Source organism: Echinops telfairi, unplaced genomic scaffold (assembly GCF_000313985.2).
Source record: "Echinops telfairi isolate 266 unplaced genomic scaffold, ASM31398v2 ScPeMD7_4;HRSCAF=17, whole genome shotgun sequence".
NCBI classification, from domain to species: Eukaryota; Metazoa; Chordata; class Mammalia; order Afrosoricida; family Tenrecidae; genus Echinops; species Echinops telfairi.
Window position 1 is genome coordinate 24169193 of NW_022103900.1, and position 18877 is coordinate 24188069.

The window sequence follows — 18877 nt, forward strand, 5'->3', positions numbered from 1 at the left end:
TGAGGGACAGGAGATGTTAAGGAAGGTTACATGGGGTGGGGGGTGGAGGTGGGGGCTGGTTCTGAGACTGTAACTCTTTATGGGATTAGAAGGCCTAATTTTCTCCCAAGGAGTGGCTAGTGGTTTTGAACGGAGACCCTTGTGGTTAACTCTGTGGTTAGCCCCCCAACACGTAATCCACTATGCCACTAGGATACACTCTTCTGAATTAAGACATATGAATCCCTTATTTATATGTCAAAGGAAAAGCTGTCCACTGCCTTTTTTTTTAATGTGCAAGGATTGCCTTCAGCGACTTTTAGGGGAAACATACACTGTTAGCATATCTCTAATATGTTCCTCAAGAAAATGGCCCAAACATGAAAGGGATACTTGTGGACTACTTTGTAAATCCTGGTGGGGGGGCACGGGGTGGGGGGTGGGGGGGGGGCAGGGATGCATGAGAAGGAAGCATTTCTCAATCACTTTTCCAGACGGTTCAAAGAAGTGCCTGCATTTATAAGCAACTTTGATTTGCTTCATCGTATCCAACTCTGCACCTAACGGCAGCACATTCCGGGTTTCCTGAGCGAATACTGACCTTTCTTCTTTCAAGTCTGTGCTCACACTAGGCTGGCGCAGCTTAAGCTGCTCTTGACTGGAGACCGTGTGCCGTGGCTAGTGCCCCTTGGTTCTAGAGCTGGGGTCAGCCAGGTGAATCCAGTCACTCACCTGCGTCACCTGGTTTGGTCAGAAAGTCTCACAGACTTTAGACCAGGCAGAGCTGGCACGGGATGGGACTGCTCACTGTCCCATGATATCGTCTGTAGCCTCTAAACAATAACCCTTGGTTGCTTGAGGTCACCTTCCCTCGCTTTCCTTTTCCCAGAAGGAAAGGGGACTTCCCAGCCTCACCGTCCCTGCCATTAAGATAAGGGTCTATGCCCTTGACTTTCTTCAAGCTCCGTTACTCTTTAGTCTCATGGAAGGTTTTTGGTTTATTGCAACATGTGCTTATTGGTGTCGCACTTCTTATATACTTGTATGTCACTGCACTGCTTATCAAAGCAGGTTTTGTTTGCTGGAAGTAATATTTTTGTCTTTTGGCCTCCCCTCCCTCCATGGATTAGGTTGAACTATATGTAAATTTAAGAGCAGTAACTTCTTGCAATCCATTTCAACACAAAAGCACTTGATCATCTAGTAACCCCCATCTTGACTTCTCCTCCCTCAGCAGTGCCTGAGTGACCATGGCCAAGAGAGATTCCCTTCCTTCTCCATGAAGGTCTTTTTGTCACCCCTCCTTGTACTTCTGAGGTAAATGACACTCTTCTGGTGTTCTTGCATCTCCAGTCACGGGTCCCTTCCTCAGACGGGCACGTTAAAGAAACAGCACCTGTCTGAAATGGGGCAGTGACAGAGTTTGCCAAATTAGTCTCCCCAACAAGAAAGGTAAGGTGAGTGAGTTGTCTAATGGAAAGTGCTTTGTTTAAAATTAATTGTGTAAAATAAAGTACCAAAGCAAAACCAAGCCTGTAACCTTCAAGTGAATTCTGAGATTGTTGTTGTTATTGTTAGATGCCATCCAATGTAGTGGGACCTCATTAATTTGGATTTCAATAATGAGACCATTTAGGTAAAGCCTGTATTGAAGGTTACCTTTGCTTTTAATTATGTGAAATAATCCATAAAGAAAAAAATGTGAACACCGTTGAAGGAATTACCACTTAAGAGAAAAAGAAACCTCTTAAGGGCACCTTAGTGTCTCCTGTCAGTAATGAAAATGCTGAGCAAAAATCCCGTTATTAACGTAGAAGCTCAAAGAAAATTCCAAGTCAAAACACAGCTAGTCTAAAGCTATTTTGTAAACTTAGAAATAGCCAATCATGTCTTGAAAACTCACCGCCATCTAGTCGATTCCGACTCCTAGTGGCTCTGCACGACAGGGCAGAACTGATTCCGACTCCTCGGCTCTGCAGGACAGGGCAGAACCGCCCCTGTGGGGTTTCCAAGACTCTATCGCTCTTGCCTGGAGTAGAAAGCTGCACTTTCTCCCTCGGAGGGTCTGGTGGTTTCAAACTGCTGATCTTCTGGTTAGTAGCCTAATGTGTAACCACTACACCCCCAGGGCTACTCTGTCTTGAAAAACAGCTTGCAAATCACTTTCCTAAACTCAGTTGGCATTTCTTTGCCTTCATGCATAAATCTTAACTAGAAAGACTTGGGTATTATGGACTGATGTTTAATTGAAGGTGACTAAACTGTTGGCCATTGTAACATAAAAAATGTGTTTGATTTTAAGAAAAGATTTGATCGATTCCCTTACCCCTTAACTGTGAGAAGAATGATAATAGTATGGACAATGCTCTTTATTTTTATTTATTTTGTTTTTTAATCATTTTATTGGGGGCTCATACAGCTCTTATCACAATCCATACATACATCAATTGTGTAAAGCATATTTGAACATTCATTGCCCTCATCATTCTCAAAACATTTGCTCTTCACTTAAGCTCTTGGCATCAGCTCGTCATTTTTCCCCCTCCCTCCCTGCTTCCCCCTCCCTCATGAACCCTTGATAATTTATAAATTATTATTTTGTCATATCTTCCACTGTCCGATGTCTCCCTTCATCCACTTTTCTGTTGTCCATCCCCCAGGGAACAGGTTATATGCAGATCCTTGTAATCTGTTCCTCCTTTCTACCCGACCTTCTCTCCACCCTCCCAGTATCACCACTCACACCACTGGTCCTGAAGGGATCATCCGCCCCGGATTCCCTGTGTTTCCAGTTCCTATCTGTACCAGTGTACACCCTCTGGTCTAGCCAGACTTGCAAGGTAGAATGGGGATCATGATAGTGGGGGAGGAAGAAGCATTTAGGAATGAGAGGAAAGTTGTATGTTTCATTGTTGCTTCACTGCACCCTGACTGGCTCGTCTCCTCCCCGCAACCCCTCTGTAAGGGGATGGACAATGCTCTTATTGCCTATCTGAGCCTCAAAAGTTTCATCTGTAGAATGGAATGAGGATAATTATTACCCACTGAAGAGGATTATTATTTTTTAAAGATAATTTTGTTGGGGGATCTTACAGCCCTTATAACAGTCCATACATCAATTGTATCAAGCATATTTGTACATATGTTGTCATCATTACTTTCTAAACATTTACTTTCTATTTGAGCCCTTGATAATCAGCGCCTCTTTTTTCCCTCCCTCACCCCCTCCCACCCTCGTGACCCCTTGATAAACTATAAATTATTATTATTTTCGCATCTTACACCTATCACTGTCTCCTTTCCCCCACGATTTCTGTTGTTCATCCCCCTGGGTGGGACATGGTGGTGGTTTATGTTGTTCATTGCAATCGGTTCCCTTCCTCCCATCCTCTCTTTCCCCTCCCCCTACCTTCCTGGTATTGCTACTCCCATTTCTGTTCCTGAGGGGTTTATCTGGCCTGGATTCCCTGTGTCGTGAGCTCTTATCTGTACCAATGTACATGCTCCTGTCTCACCTGCAGTGAAAGGCAGGAACTGAGGTCATGTTAGTGGGGGATGAGGAAGCCTCAAGCAACCAGAGGAATGGTGTGTGTTTCATCAGTGCTGTACTTTGCCCTGGTTGACTCATCCCTTCCCTGTGACTCTTCTGCAAGGGGATGTCCCATGGTCTACAGATTGGTTTGGGTCTCTGCTCCAACCCCCTTCCTTCTGAAGAAGATTATTCTTAAGATTATTGTGATAATATACATTCCATAGGTTAGGTATTCACATATATAAGATGAGAGTAAACATCCATTCTCTTCCCACCCCTTCATGGCCTTTCATGTGACTTTCCTATCTTGGCTGTTCTTGGAAGTCTAAAATGAAGCTCACTCAGATTACTGGTTGGACTGAACATTTTAGATCTTCTGCCAAATCATTAGACTCTAATAAGAGTGGCCTGCCATTGCTGGTTAGCAGAATTTGTCTTCTTTTCTCAACCGACATATTTTGAGGACCTCTTTTTTTATTTTAATATCACTAAGAACTTAAGGGGAAAGTTGGGGCAAAATTTCAAGAATTCTTCACTCTGCCAAGACACCATAAATTTGCACATGTTCCAGTACCCGAGGCCAAGGCATTGGAAAACACCGTTTATCGGAGTAGGGCTGCTAACAGCACTACGCCAAGCATAACGGGAGTCAAGATCAATGAGCTATGGCACAAAAGAGATTCTTATGGGAGAGCATTTTCTTTCTCTCAGTAACCTTGAGGTCCTTCTTATACCGGCACCAGGTAGGTCACTTGGACCCTACCAGATGGGCGCCCTAGCAAAGAGTTCTATACAAGTCAGGGAAGGCAGAACAGGGAAAGAAAGAAGAACATCTTCAAGAAATGAAGAGATTGGGCTACGTGAATCAAGATGTCATCCAGACCTGCTTGCCTACGGAGAACTTAGATGGGTAGGCCGCTCATCTACCATGAGGAATGTGGGAGCGCAGTCAGGAAAGTGCTGTGCTTTTTCTGTAACCTGGCAAAGGGCAGGGCCACATCCTTGCAAGCTTGGTGGAGAAAAAGCAGACTTGAGACTATTTAATATGATGTGTTTCTCTGGCCATTCAATGGTCTATCCGTTCATTTAGCGAACTGGTTTAAATACCAAATTTATGCCAGGTTCAGTATTTGTGTGTCTGATCTGGGAGCAAAACTAAGAAATTGTGTGTCTACTACTGAGTGGCTATTTAAAGAAAATTTTAAATTCAAGAACTTAAAAAATTCAGCTCTTCAGTCTCACAGGCCATTATTGTAAGTGTTCAGAGCCATGTTTGGCTAGTGACTATTGTGTTGGGCAGAACCTATAAAGACCATTTCCGTTGTGGCAGAAAGTTCTTGACAGCAAGGCTTATTGGTCCATGCCAGATTTAAGATGTACTCTATGCTGTGCTGTGCATATGTTACTTTACTGTTTCTCCACAATAAACCCGAAAAGATGTTTCTAGTCCTGCAGATACGGAAGCAGGTTTGGAAGTTAAGCTCTTCACCACTCCTGACTTCGTGGCCTTTGCAGTCCCTGGCAGGTGGTAGAGGCGAAGTCATGACTGTGCAATGGGGGTACCCAACAGTAACAGGACGAGGTTCTCGTATTGATGCATTTTACAGAGAAAACATTTGTAAAATCTCTCTTCTCCTTGCTGTAATCTAATGATATCACGGAAGGCTAAAATTACTTTTTAAAACAGAGAACTTGTCTTTTGCGTTTACAAGGACAAGGTAAATTCCTGGAAGGCAGCCTGTGTGTCAAAATCGTGAGTGACTGTAATTGTGCGTGAATGAGGCTTCTTCCGAGGTGATGGAAATGCTCTAATAGTAGATTGTGATGATTGCACACTTTCACAAATTTCCTCAAAACATTGAGTTGTTCATTTAAAAGGGAAGAGTTTATGGTAACAACAGCATAAAGACAACAAGGTACGAATCCCCAAATGCTAGGGAAAGCAAAATTTTAATACTGAAAATCTGCCAAACACCTTCATTAGTGAGTCAAGGCTTAATAGCTGGCATTTTCTGAATTTCTCTATAATGGAAAAAAAGAAAAATGCTCTATTGTGAATCAAATACTAGGACGCTCTTCAAGGTATGTATTACTTCTCCCGTTTTCCTGCGGAGGAAATTGCACCTCAGAGTTAAAGTAATTTACCAAAGATCTGCAGCTCATTATACCAGGAGACAGTATGAACCTGACAGGCTGGCCTCAAAGTGCACACCTTCTCTTGTACCGACATCCTGACTCCCCTTGAGAGGGGGGAGAAGACTCTCTTCCTTTGAGGAGATCACACATGTGAACTGATTTTCCAGGTTTCCTACTCGTATTTCATATTTTGTACTCAAGAAAATTCAAAGAATGGATGTAGCTAGAATCTCTTTTCAATATTGAAGACAGAGAAAAATAGGTTTTTTCTTTCATGAAAAGATAAGCTTTCTCTCAGTTCATGTACACTAGCATGTATTCTTTTATGGTTTTTAAAACTACACACACACACACACACACACACACACAAACTTCGGAATCTCTTCTGACTCAGTGACCCTATATGACAGAGTAGAATGGCCCCGTTGGATGTTCTTGGCTATAACCTTTATGGAAGCAGACTGCCAGGTCTTCTTACCCCCACAGAGCCACTGGGTGGTTTTGAACCACCAAACCCTCAGTTAGCCACCCAACACTTCACAATCATGCTAGGGTATTTTGTTTTTCTCTCTTTTCCCGTGTATGTGCCTATACATACACTAAAAAACAAAAAACATGCGCCTATGAAGAAACTTACAGCCACTTTGTTTTGTTTGTTTCTATTTTTTTTTCTTTTTCTGATTTAATCACTTCCTTGGAGATTTTCCAAGATAGGACTTGAGACAGTGTCTACATAGGAACCTTTGAGGAACTAGCCAGTTGTGCCGGCTGCAGATAGGTTAACAGCCTCGCTTTGGAGTAATCAATATATCAATAAACTCACTCCTCACACATAATATGAAATGAAATGCTGGAAAAGTAAAAGCTGATGAGGCTGTGATATCCAGCTTGGCCCAGGGATTACATCATTTACATCTTAAGTACTGACCTGTTAGCATCCAGCATGATTTCCTTCTTGCCATTTCGCTGTTCCTGTTGATTAAAATTTTTAACCAGACTCTCTGAGTCATCTCTGCCCATCCCCATTCCAGCCTCACCATGCCCACCTGCATGTTCCCTTCCCGATCTTGCCTCCACGGAAGCCCAGCCCATCTCCTCTAAGCTTCACTGTGCCTTTGTAAATGCTTTGAGTCAGAATCGACTGTATGCCAGCGGGTGGTTTGAAGATGGACTGAATGTGGGCTTCCAGAGTGGGACTCTGCTTTCCCGAGGACCTTGAAACGTACCAATGACACTTGTCCTTTTCACAGACACGCAGCCGACCCTGGAGAGACACAGTCAGAGTCAGTGTTGCATTGCTATCGTAACACTGTCATTATGAAAAAGGGTTACCACCGGTGCTTCCCTTCTGCCCTCTACTGATATTCTTAGAAACGGGGAAGTAAACAGAAGCTCTGCCTCTACATCGTTGGCAATAGTAGAGCTTATTAAATAATTTTGAAATTCGCACTTTCCTGTTCCCATTTCGAACTGAGTCCGTTTGCAGTGTCCTTGAGTCCCTTCTTTGTGTGCTCAGAGATGACTGAATGCCAGGATTTGAAAAGTCGTTAAGGTAGTTTCAGGAAATTTAGCCATCTCTGAGAGTCAACAGTGGATTGTGTATTTGGGTGGTTTGGCTCACTGCTCCAGTGGGCAGCTTGCTTTCTCGTGAATGGTGGGTCTTCGCCTTCCCCTGCACTATCAAAACAAGGCCATTGCCTCCTCCCTCGCCCCCTGCATCATAATGATTTTATAGTCCCGGATATCGTCACGGCAACGGCCAGTCCAACACCTTATCGTGATCCGCCACACACAGCACAGTCCCAGTGAATTATTCCCCACAACTGAAAAATGGTTTCCATATCTATGTTTCAAAATGTTCTCCTCGATCCCCTTGCAGAGGGGTCTCGGGGAGGAGATGAGCCAGTCAGGGTGCGATGTAACAATGATGAGAAATACAACCTTCCTCTAGTTCCTAAAGGTTTCCTCCCCGCTCCCACTACCATGACTCGAATTCGATCTTGCAAGACTGGCTAGACCAGAGGAGGTACACTGGTACAGATAGGAACTGAAAATACAGGGAATCCAGGATGGATGAGCCCTATAGGACCAGTGGTGTGAGTGGCAAAACAGGGAGGGTAAAGGGAGAATGGGTAGGGAAGAGGGAACCGATTACATGGAACTGTGTGTGACCTCCTCCCTGGGGGACAGACAACCGAAAAGTGGATGAAGGGAGAAGTCGGACAGGGCAAGATATGACAAAATACCCATTTATAAACTATCAAGGGCTCATGTGGGAGGGGGGAGCGGGGAGGGAGGGGAAAAATGAGGACCTAATGTCGGGGGTTTAAATGGAGAGAAAATGTTTTGAGAAATGATGTACAAATACGCTTTACACAATTGATGTGTGTATGGATTGGGATAACAGTTGTATGAGCCCCTAATAAAATGTTTAAAAAAAAAAAAAAAGAGACAACGAAGGACACTACATAATGCTCAAAGGTTCAATAAACCAAGAAACAATTAGCAAAAAAAAAAAAAATGTTCTCCTCTCTCACGCACACTGGATTGCATGCAGGTGTACTCAGGCAACAGGTGTGTTCTAAGAAAACGCTGTGTTTTACGGGATTCAGGCTAGCTTGCTTTCTTTGTTCTTGTTCTCACTTATATACCCTTCCCCTCGCTCCTATAGCAGTGTGCCCATTGCTCTTCTCATCTTGTTTTGAGTGTGTTTTAACTTTTTGTAGTGAATTGGGTGGAGATTTACTGTTACGGGTTTCTGTCCACCAATTCGCATTTTGTTTCATCTCCTTGATTGCCACCCGCACCACTTATCTGCTTCCTCCCCCTTTACCTTTTCTCATTCCTCCTTCTTTCCTAACCTTTGTGACCTTTGTCCTTGGTCAGATGCTGCTCTTTTGATCAATAGTTGATTATTCTGCCTCCGTAGTATGAATGTTCTCCTTATAGACCTCTCTGTTGGTTGGCTGAAAATTGTACCGTGTGGGGGGCTGAAGTTCCAGGCCAGAAGGGTGACTAATGGCCATAGTCTTGGGGGTTTTACCAGTCCCTACCCAACCAGAAAGCTTGTTAATTGTTTTTTTTTAATGATTTTTAAAAGTTTTGTTCCATATTTTTCTCTCCCTCTGTCCAGGACCTTCTAATTGTGATCCCTTTCAGAGCAGTTGGCAGTGGTAGCTAGGCACCATCTAGTTCTTCTGGCCTCAGGGTCCTAGAGACTGAGGCTTGTGTGATCTGTTAGTCATCAGGACTTATTATATCCACGTATCTTTGATTTTCCTCATTCATCTTTGCTCCAGATGGGAGCACCCTAGATGACCACTCATAAGCCTTTATGACCCCAGCCACTACTCATTAGGCTGCAATGTTACCCTTGAGGACTATGTTATGCCAGTCAATTTCGGTGTCCCCCCAAGACTATGGTCCTCAGCTCTCCGGCCTGGTAATTCGTTCCCCTAAAGTGTTTGCTTATGTCTAGGAAATTTTCATAGCTTTACCTCGTGCATGCACTACTATATTCATGAATATATTTACAGCATAGGTAAAATCATGTAGAAATAGCCTTTGCCAAACCTGCCTCTATCCGTGAGAATAGTCCCATTCTCTCTCCCATACCCTCTAGCTTCCTGTGTAAGAAAAGAACGCATCTGCCAAACAGTCACCTTGCCTCTGTACCTTCTGTTGGCCCACGTTTCTCCCCAGCAGATTTGCAGAGGAACTGGGTTTTAATTTGGTTGACAAATACATTTCCTCTGAAAGGCCATTATGCAAAAGGGCTGCATAAGGCTTTCCCAACACCTTGAATTATCAAGTGCCCAATATGTTTTGTAGGCAACGAATATAGTAATAAAACGGGATACATTTCGAGATGGACTGTTTCCACATAATAAATGACCTGAAACACGATGAGCGTCTTCTCATTCTTTCAGATCCATGTAGAACTGTTGGCTTTAGGAAATGGGGGTGAGAGGGACCTTTGTTCTGGATGTATTATATATTAGACCCAAGGAGGATAGCTATTTTAACATCACAGCCTGTGGAAAGGTTTGAAACTGCCAGCTCGAAATCTAAAGCTCAGTGGCCTGGGTTAGAATTCCAGCTCTCCCACTGCTATGAGGAGCCCGCGAGACGAGGTGTGCACAGTCCTCACCTTGCCCAGTGCCCAGAGACAACGCAGGCCCAGTAAATAACAAAAGCAAAAGGTCCCTGCATGGAGTCTGTTGCAACTCCTAGCAACCCTGTAAGACAGAGCAGGACTGGCCCTTTGAGTTTCCGATGTATAAGAAAGAGCTTTATATACAAGAGCAGTGGAACATTGAGAAAACATTCCAGCCCAGTTCAGATCAAGTCCTTAAGTCTGATATTAGCCTATATGCCCGATACCAATCTATAAAGTCCTCTTCAGACTCTTGAAACACATGCAGTGACACTGAATACAGGAAGATCACAGGCCAGTGGGTGGGAAGTCTTGCAGATCCAGTGGCGTAAGCATCTCCGTGCTGGCAGGGGTCTCCACATGGCTTCTTCAGCTCAGGGCACTAGTGTAGTTACATGTGTCTTGTCAGCTGTAGTGTCTCCCGCAGAGTGAACGTGTTTCCTGCCTCCAGTGAGCTATTTATCTCCTTCGAGCCTCCAAATGAGGATATCAAGCTATTACCTGATTGACAGGTTATACTTCACCCCTTCACTCTGAATCCTCAAATTGACACCAGATTATGTAACTACCACCCCACCCCAGTTAAAGCAGTACCCCAAACAATTGTTACTCCTTACAGGTAGGACATTCACCCATGATGCATGGACAACGAAACCCTGCTTTGTCTACGTTTTGAAAGCTCCGTTTCAGCAGTCAGCCATTCTGAATGTTCTTTTCCTCACTGGGTTACAGGTTCGCAGCTACTTGGGTAGGGCTACACTTTGCAAAACTTGCGCCTGATTTATGAAACCTGCGAAGGACAGCAGCCCTCTCTATACTGTGCAAACATCAACTCATGGTGCTATCTTAAGTAAATTGTAACAATGAGGTTCTGTTACCAGCCAGAAGGCAAATTTCCGGCACTTGTGGAAATGGGGGCTTATTTTTTAACTAGCTGCTCTGGTTCTCATCTCCTTATGGCTGGAGCACCAAGGGAGGGCAGGGACCCACAGCCCCTCAGCCACATCAGTCAGGCTGGACTGTCAGCATCATCCCATTAGTCCTTTTTGGTGTGGGCTTCATCTGAGAACATCTTTGTTTTCTTCAAGGTTGTTTTCTTTCTCTGTGGCCACATTGACCCCTCTAATTGTGGCTGTGGTAGGCCGATGATTGAAAGTTTTAAAAGTGAACCCAGTAGTGTTGATTTGAGATTGGAAAACCACTTTACCCATACAGGATATACGGCGTTGCTCTGTTGAAATCTTTCACAGATTTGTCCCAGACGCAGGCTTTAGCTCTCGTAGTAGACTAAGACTTTTTTCCCCTTTTTCCTTCAGCTGTATACACAAAAAGGAACTGGAATACAATTCCAGTTCCGCAAATGAATACGGGCTTAATATAAAGACAGCACAAGGCAAGAAGAATTGAAGCTGGATATTGCATAATTTTCATTGCAGTTTACTCGCTAGCACTTAATCTAGTCAAAATATTTCCCTTCACAACGTTGCTACCTTCAGATGCCTAACTGTGTTCTGCCATCTAAATTTATCTCTGCAATAAGGCACAGAGTGTATGCATCAAATCCATGCAAATGCAAAGAATGTACCCCGGGATACTGTTATGGATGTGACAGCTGAAGAAGCTACACATCACCTCACTTAAACTCCTCTGTGCTTTCCTTCCCAGGGCTCAGCGGATTCGTACACAAGTAGGCCATCTGACTCCGATGTCTCGTTGGAGGAGGACCGGGAAGCCATCCGACAGGAGCGAGAACAGCAAGCAGCCATCCAGCTTGAGAGAGCAAAGGTGACTGTCTTCCCCATCTCTGGCTCAAAAGTGACAGGTTGCTCAGCAGGTATAAGGTGTGCTTACCCTGCCTCAGGTTTTTCTGGAATACTCCTTTTATGATCATCCTGATAAGGAACCAGATTGCACGTGTTTGAACTGGGAACAATGCATTCATCCTCCCCTGTTGGTCTCTCCACTGCACTCTGGGGTTTCAATCTCCCCACTCAAGTTCAGTGTGAAGATCTGAACTTTTGGACAACTCTGAGAAGTGCAGTATCGATGAGTAATCAAAGCCATTGTCAACGTAGACCTTCAGGGTTGTGAAATCTAGGATCTGAAGATTGTTAAGGATTCCCGAAATAGGAGTTGAAGGTTAACTTTTTAAATGGAAGGCAATAGGGATCTGGATTGGCAATAAACTCTCCCTCCTACCATCAGAAAATCCCCATTTCACCCTGAAGCATGATGTGGAGCTCAGTCAGACTTTAATTGAGCACTAACTCCATTCAACATTATTTGAAAGACTCGATATAGTTTGGATGTTTTCTGTGATTTTTGTCTTATTGCATATGCATTGGTCTGCATATTTTGTTACTCAAATATTAAAAGCAGTGACCTTAAAATCCAACTAAAAAAAAGATCGACCTTCAGTTGGTCCACACAGAGAGCTGCCCACAGGATACCCAGAGGGTAATGAGAGAATGAGAATAGATGACTGTCAGGACCAGAGGAAGCACTAGAGAATGCTTCTCGCACATCTTTCCAACTTTTAAAAAATACACATACACTGTTTCACAAGGGCAGTGTTTTTGCACAATAGAAAACAGAAGTCATGGCCAGCGTTTCCTCCTGGCCACTCACAGCAGACTCCTAAGGCTTAGTCCAGACATCTGATTGTTAGAAGTAAAACTGAAGTTCAAATCAAGCAACTCGAATTCCTCCTCTTCTTTTTACAGTAAAACAAAGCATCTTCATCTGCTTCAGCACCTTCAATATCTGAGTTAGGTTGATGGAAGGCTCCCAAAAGCAATGATAAAAACAGAAACAAGACCATGAACCAAACAAACAGGATGTCCCCTTCGTGGCTTCTTTTAATTTTCTTCTCAGACTCTATTCTCTGCCCACTGTAGTCACCCTTGTGTTGGCAGTAGAAGCACCATCAACTTAGACTTGAGGTTCGCTGCGTGCTTGTGAGATTGCCCAGCCCAAGAGGACTTTACTAGACAGGAGTTGGTGTAATAGAGTTTTAGAACCAAATTCTGTTAGCTAGAAAGATGATGTGGAAAGAGACTCTTCTTTTAGTTTAAGCCCGACTGGTGTTTCTGTTTCCAGGCAGGATGGGCTAGTCTGTTGAGTGGGATCCCACAGCTTTTTAGATTCAAAACTATGTAAAAATTAGTCATTCTTTCCTCTACTCCCTGTCTTTTCTTTATGATCCAGCACATGCTTCCTGTGTCCCAAAGGGAATCTGTTATAGTTTACAATAACAAGCAGAGCTTCTCTGGCTAAAGGACCTAGCAGACTGCTCCTCCTTTTCCCTTTTGTACTGTAGGGTGTGACTCTTTATTTGGGGTGTTGGAAAGTAACACAAGAGAAGGGAAATGGCTAGACTGATAGGACTGATTCATTTTTCAGGGTTATGTTTGCATAACCTAGAAATACAAAACCCATTGAAAGCCCTCTTTGGGAAGTGATTTTCCTTATTGCGTGGCACTGTTATCTTACTTATATTTCAATATGAAATTGTCTCCTCTCTCCTCCCAACACTCCTTATTTTCCATGGTTTTTTCCCCAGTCCAAACCTGTAGCATTTGCTGTGAAAACGAACGTGAGCTACTGTGGTGCCCTGGACGAGGATGTGCCTGTTCCGAGCACGGCCATCTCCTTTGATGCCAAGGACTTTCTACACATTAAAGAGGTAAATGTAGGACACGCTGCATCTCCTAACCTGCCAAAAAGCTGATGCTGGAATCAGCACTGAGCCAAACTAAACAGGAAAAAGATCCGGGGAGCTGCCAATGTTGTACCTCACTGAATTTGCTGTGCCTTCCAAATCTATTCACTCTCACTGAGATTTAGAAGCTTGAGATCATTGTTCTCAAAATCACAGATTTGAAGCACCGAATCAGGCCTAACCATTGACATCAGAGGGTGGAAAGATTTAGGATAGAGGCGTGTGGTTCCTTGCTCATCGTTTGATCACCTTGGATGACCGCAGAGCTATCGATCTATATGGACTCAACTTAAGGAAATGTAAGCTTGATAGCATGTCACACACCCAGAAGGGTAAGGATTTTAAAATTTTAAAAAATCAGAGCTACCGCCCTTTGAACCTTGGCATTGGAGCCAACACAAGGGAGTGTACTAATTAAAGTGTTTAAACTGGGGAAAGGGCAAAGAGTTATGGGAAACAGAAGTTTTAAGAGATTGAGCATTATAAGGACTTGAGCTTCCAGCGCTTATAAGGTAGAATTGTAACATCTGTCCCTTTATTTGACTTAGGCATATAGAAATCCTACATATATCAGACAGAGTGCTTGGCATTCTTACCGCCATCCAGTCAATTCTGATTCATAGTGGCTTTATAGGACAGGGTAGAGCTGCCCCTTTGGGTTTCTGAGATTTCAGATCTTTACGGGAACAGACAGTCTCACCTTTCTCCCGCAGGGCGACTGGTGGGTTCAAAGTGCTTACATTGTGGTTAGCAGCTCAGTTTGTAGTCCACAATGCCAGCAGGGCTCCTGCTTATTAATACTAGGGGATGAGAGGGAAACAATTATCACTATAGACTGGAATTTGGAATTTGGTAGGAGACATAGACTAAAAAACAGTTTCAACCTAGAACAACAAACTCTAATACAGAAAAAGTGAAGGGGTGTTTTGGGAATGCAAACAAAGAAGTAAAAGACCACCTTGCTGGGGAGAAAGACGACCAGACCAGGGTGTGGGAGAAACTGTCCAAAGTTGTGAGGCCTGAGGAGTTCAGTGTGAAGAATGGCTGCAGGGAAAGAGACCTAAGCACACCTTCTATGGGTAGAAAGTCCTATCTCCATTGTACTGTGGAGGAAATAGATGAATGCAGGCACAGATAACTGGGAACACTGGTAATGGGAAGCTAAGGAGCTTCTACGTTCTCTACTGAGTCAATGGATTTAAGGCGGGACAGTTTAAAAGAACAGTAAGCGTGTGTGAAATCGCTTTTAGAGAGAGTTGAAGAACTAGCTTACTTCCACCTGTCCATTTAGGCAATTTTTTTTCTGGACTGCAGTGCTTATTTGAAAGGGATGCACAGGGGGAAAAAATTCTGGGGGATATCACCAGATTGTGGGCGAGATGCTTCTCTTTGATTAATAATTATTGAATCACATTAATTGTTATTACCATAAATATTTAAAAGATCTGTGGGTGAATGGTATTTGAGAACCAGACATTTCTGTGCTCTACCGTTTTATGTTATTTTTTTGGTCGGCCAGTAGCATTGCCTTAGCCATCAGAACCATGCTGATTTCAAGGCTGGTGCATCAGTTCACAAATGTGATCCTAGCACAATCACACCAACTCCTTAAAACTTAAAAAACCTGTAGGCCATTTTATAAGATGTTAGTGATGTTATTATTTCAAATTATCTGAGGTTTGAGAAGATACTAGAGTAGAATTAACAGTCACTCGTACCCTACCCCCTGCAGATTAATTATTCATATTTTTGAGTTTTCTTTTGGCAAAAACAGGTAAATAGGCATTGGAGGAAATAAAAGGTGACAAGGAGAGAAATTCATAAGCAAAAATAATTCAAACACTGAAAAGAGGTTATGCTTATACAACTCTTTTCAGCTACAGCATATATGTATATGTATTGTATATGTGGCTTTTAAACTCTATAATATAGAGCAGGCCCCCAAAATACCACAGTTTGTCTGTAACGTCGCAATCTGAACTACAGTGAAGCTTGGCATTGAAGCCAACACTAGAGGGTATAATAACTAAAGGAATGTGTTAAAACTGAGGAGAGGGCAAAGGACTTTGTGAAACAGAAGGATCAAGGGATTGAGCATATGAAGACTTTAGTTCCTGGTTCTTAGAAGGTAAGACAGTTATATCCAATACTTTAACCTTATCTACAAAATACAGGTTATGCCAATTCTCTAGTTTTAGTGTTATAGTCTATATGATTCTGTACTTGAAAGAATTAACATTTTAAAAAAATCATTTTATTGGGGGCTCTTAGAGCTCTTATCACAATCCATCCATCCATCCATTGTGTCAAGCATATTTGTACATATGTTGCCATCATCATTATCAAAGCATTTTCTTTCTACTTGAGCCCTTGATATCAGGTCTTCATTTTAACTGCTAATATTTTTTAATGTCTATTTAAAACACACTCTCTCCTGACACTTTCCCTTTCTTCCATAAGTGCTTTATATGAGTCTACCTTCTTGAATAGATTGGTGCATGATCTTTCTTTACAACTAATCTATTGATAATTCCTCCTCATTTAGAACTTGTTCCTTAATAGAGCTAAAAGGCTTTATCTAGTCTAGTACTCCATAATGCTAGACTCTTCTTTCCTACAAAGAAGCTGTATATAGTGTCCAAGAGCCAGATTTGCCTAGAAGTCTAGGACCCTTGGCCTGACACTTGTGCTCTGGCATCTGCGTGCTTATGTTGATTCATGAGCCCCATAAAAAATGATCAAACCATATGCACTACTTTGCAACCCCCCACAATTTCCAAGTAGATGCAGCATTTAAGAAATGATCTTAACAGAGTACATTCATACTCACATGAGCATGACAACCTGGTACTTTATTGCTTTCCTCCCTTCTAATGCTAAGTGTCCCTTTGGTTGCTTTTTGACCTGTGTGCTTATTAATCAGTGACTTTCTCTTTAGACTGTGAGTTTGATATATGGTATTGAGCTGTGGATTACAGCCACTTACTTTCAGATCTTGAAATATCAGATAAGAAAATATCTTAGAGAGAGAAAGCACTAATCATTTTCCAGAAGTCCAAATGAGAAGATGGAACAACACGAAGGTGACCTTGCCCTAAAACTGCCATGTGCTCTTGGCACACATGTCTATAGTCAGGCTGTGGTCATTCTTCTCATCTGTCAACTAGAAAACCCTCTATTCAGCACCAACTTGAGTCATGTCTCAGTAACAGAGAAGTGCTACAGCTAGACGGGTCACGTAAACCAAATGGTGAGTGAGTTGCGCTCTTGAATATGCATAGCAGCTTTCTCCCAGGTAGCTCAAAAGACTTTCATTCACATTGAGTCCGAGTCTCACTGTGCTTCAGCTACTTCCTAGAACTAAGTGAAAACCTTTTGGGAAGTTGCGTGAACCATTTCAGGAAACCCCTTTAAGGACCCTTTTAAAAAAAATGTTTCCAAGGCTGTCAATCTTTATGGGCACAGACAGCCTCATATTTCTTCCAAGGCACAACTGTTGGATTTGAACTGCTGGTTTTACAGTGAGCAGTCCAATGCTCAACCCACAGCAGTGCCAGAGCTTGTGGTTTTCAGTGGCTGAGTTTTTCAGAAGTAGATCATTAGGCCTTTCTTCCCAGGTGACTCTGGATGGAGTAGTTGAGTATGTTAGCTGCGCCACTCAGGAATTTCTTAAGGTCATTTTGGTACCATTTAATAAATCAGTGTTCCAGTTGGCTACCCAAATTTCAGACTGCAAGCCCCAGGAAACTATGACTTATGGTCTGTTTTGTCCTCACAACAGTTTCAACGCCAGACTGTTGCATCAGAGACTTAAAAGGGCACCCCTTGTAGTCACTCGAGACAGCAGGCCTATTGTCTTAAGCCTGTTATCCTGAAGTTGGCAAGGGGGAGACTCAGACCTATCTTGTTCAAGAGTTTATAGTAAATCAACTTACATTATTCAACATAGTCAACATACCACATTCTGTGCATACCTTAGGACAAGTGGAGACCACTCAAGGAAATCTCATCAGAATCTCCAATGGAATCAAACCAGTTCTGGGAGGCGGAGACCAACCATCTGGGTGGTCCCACTCCACACATCAGCTGTCTCCTAGAGAAGCCTCAGCTTCTCTGGCCTGCTCACTTGGAACCCCACCTGCCAGCTCAACTCTTTCTCTATTACCTCCATTCACAGGAACTTGGGGGCTAGTCCAGGCCTTCCTCTCTCGTCACCATTCACGTCTGCTGGAATAATTCAAACTCCAGGGAAAGGGCTGTCTCTACACTAACAGGAAGGGGATACATACACCCAAGGTTTAAGTCTGGGAGGGATCTAGGCTCAGAATTTTCATGTCTTCAGGGGACATGCTTAGACTCCAGAGAGGAGGTGCTCTCTCACTACGCAGAAAGCGCTACTGAGCCTCCATCTCCCAAGACCCTTTTCATTTTACCGCTTGGCCAGGGTAGATTACTTCCCTGTCCTCTTGGACTGGTCACCCACCACCCATTGGCCTCAGGAAACTGGCCCAAAGGCAAATTGTACCCTGGGAAGGGGTCCACACCTTCCAGCTTCTGTAGGAGCTGTGTGCACAATAAAGCCCCAATTCCGAAACCACATCCTCTTTCTTTGGAGCTTCGTACAGTGGGTTCAGGGTTACTCAGGACTTTTCGTTGTGATGATGCAGTGAAACCATTTATTCATCCCTGCTTCACAAATGAGTCAGGCTATCTACATATAGGCTCAGTTGTTTACCTTTCTTCGCAGAGCCAAGCAAGTTCTTACACACACACACACACACACACACACACACACACACACACACACACGATGAGAGCAAGAGAGCTATCAGAACAACACTGGTAAAGACTAAAAGGAAGTTTTTTGAAGATTGTCTTTAGTGGATTTAAACAATAGGATTCTTACGTGTTTTCTATAAATGACCTAATGGAAACCTCCCTTTGAGAGACAGGCTTGGAAGAAATTACTCTTTGCCAAAGAATTTAGGCAATCTAGAATTACAAATGCCATTTTGCTGACCTGTCCCATAAAGCCAGAGTTGACGGTTTCAATCCACCGTGGCTCATGCCTTTGCTTGGGCTTATTCCCTGACTTTGCGTGTCACAGAACTGTAGTTCCAGTGGACACCCTGGGGTTCCTGTTGGGTTGGCTTTAGGACATATGGCGATTATCTCAGAAAGTCGGCATGCAAATATGCAATGTGCTGACTTTGTAAGGATAGGCTTCTCTTTCTTTAGGGAGAAACATGATTCTTAATTTGTGTATTAGTCTGGGTACTTTGGAGAAACAAATCCACAGCAACTCATGTATAAGAGAGAGTTTTATGCAAAGAAAATGTGCATCACGAAAACA

General features: G+C 43.2%; 1 protein-coding gene across 2 annotated transcripts in view; it reads left to right on the forward strand.

Moving 5' to 3' along the window:
• The window catches only part of CACNB4 (calcium voltage-gated channel auxiliary subunit beta 4), a 299786-nt gene that overhangs the window by 232775 nt on the left and 48134 nt on the right, over positions 1–18877 (forward strand). For both annotated transcript variants that reach the window (XM_004703821.3, XM_004703822.2), the window contains 2 exons: positions 11469–11588; positions 13366–13488. In XM_004703821.3, the coding sequence (XP_004703878.1) occupies positions 11469–11588; positions 13366–13488 (243 nt within the window). The remainder of the gene's footprint in view (positions 1–11468; positions 11589–13365; positions 13489–18877) is intronic.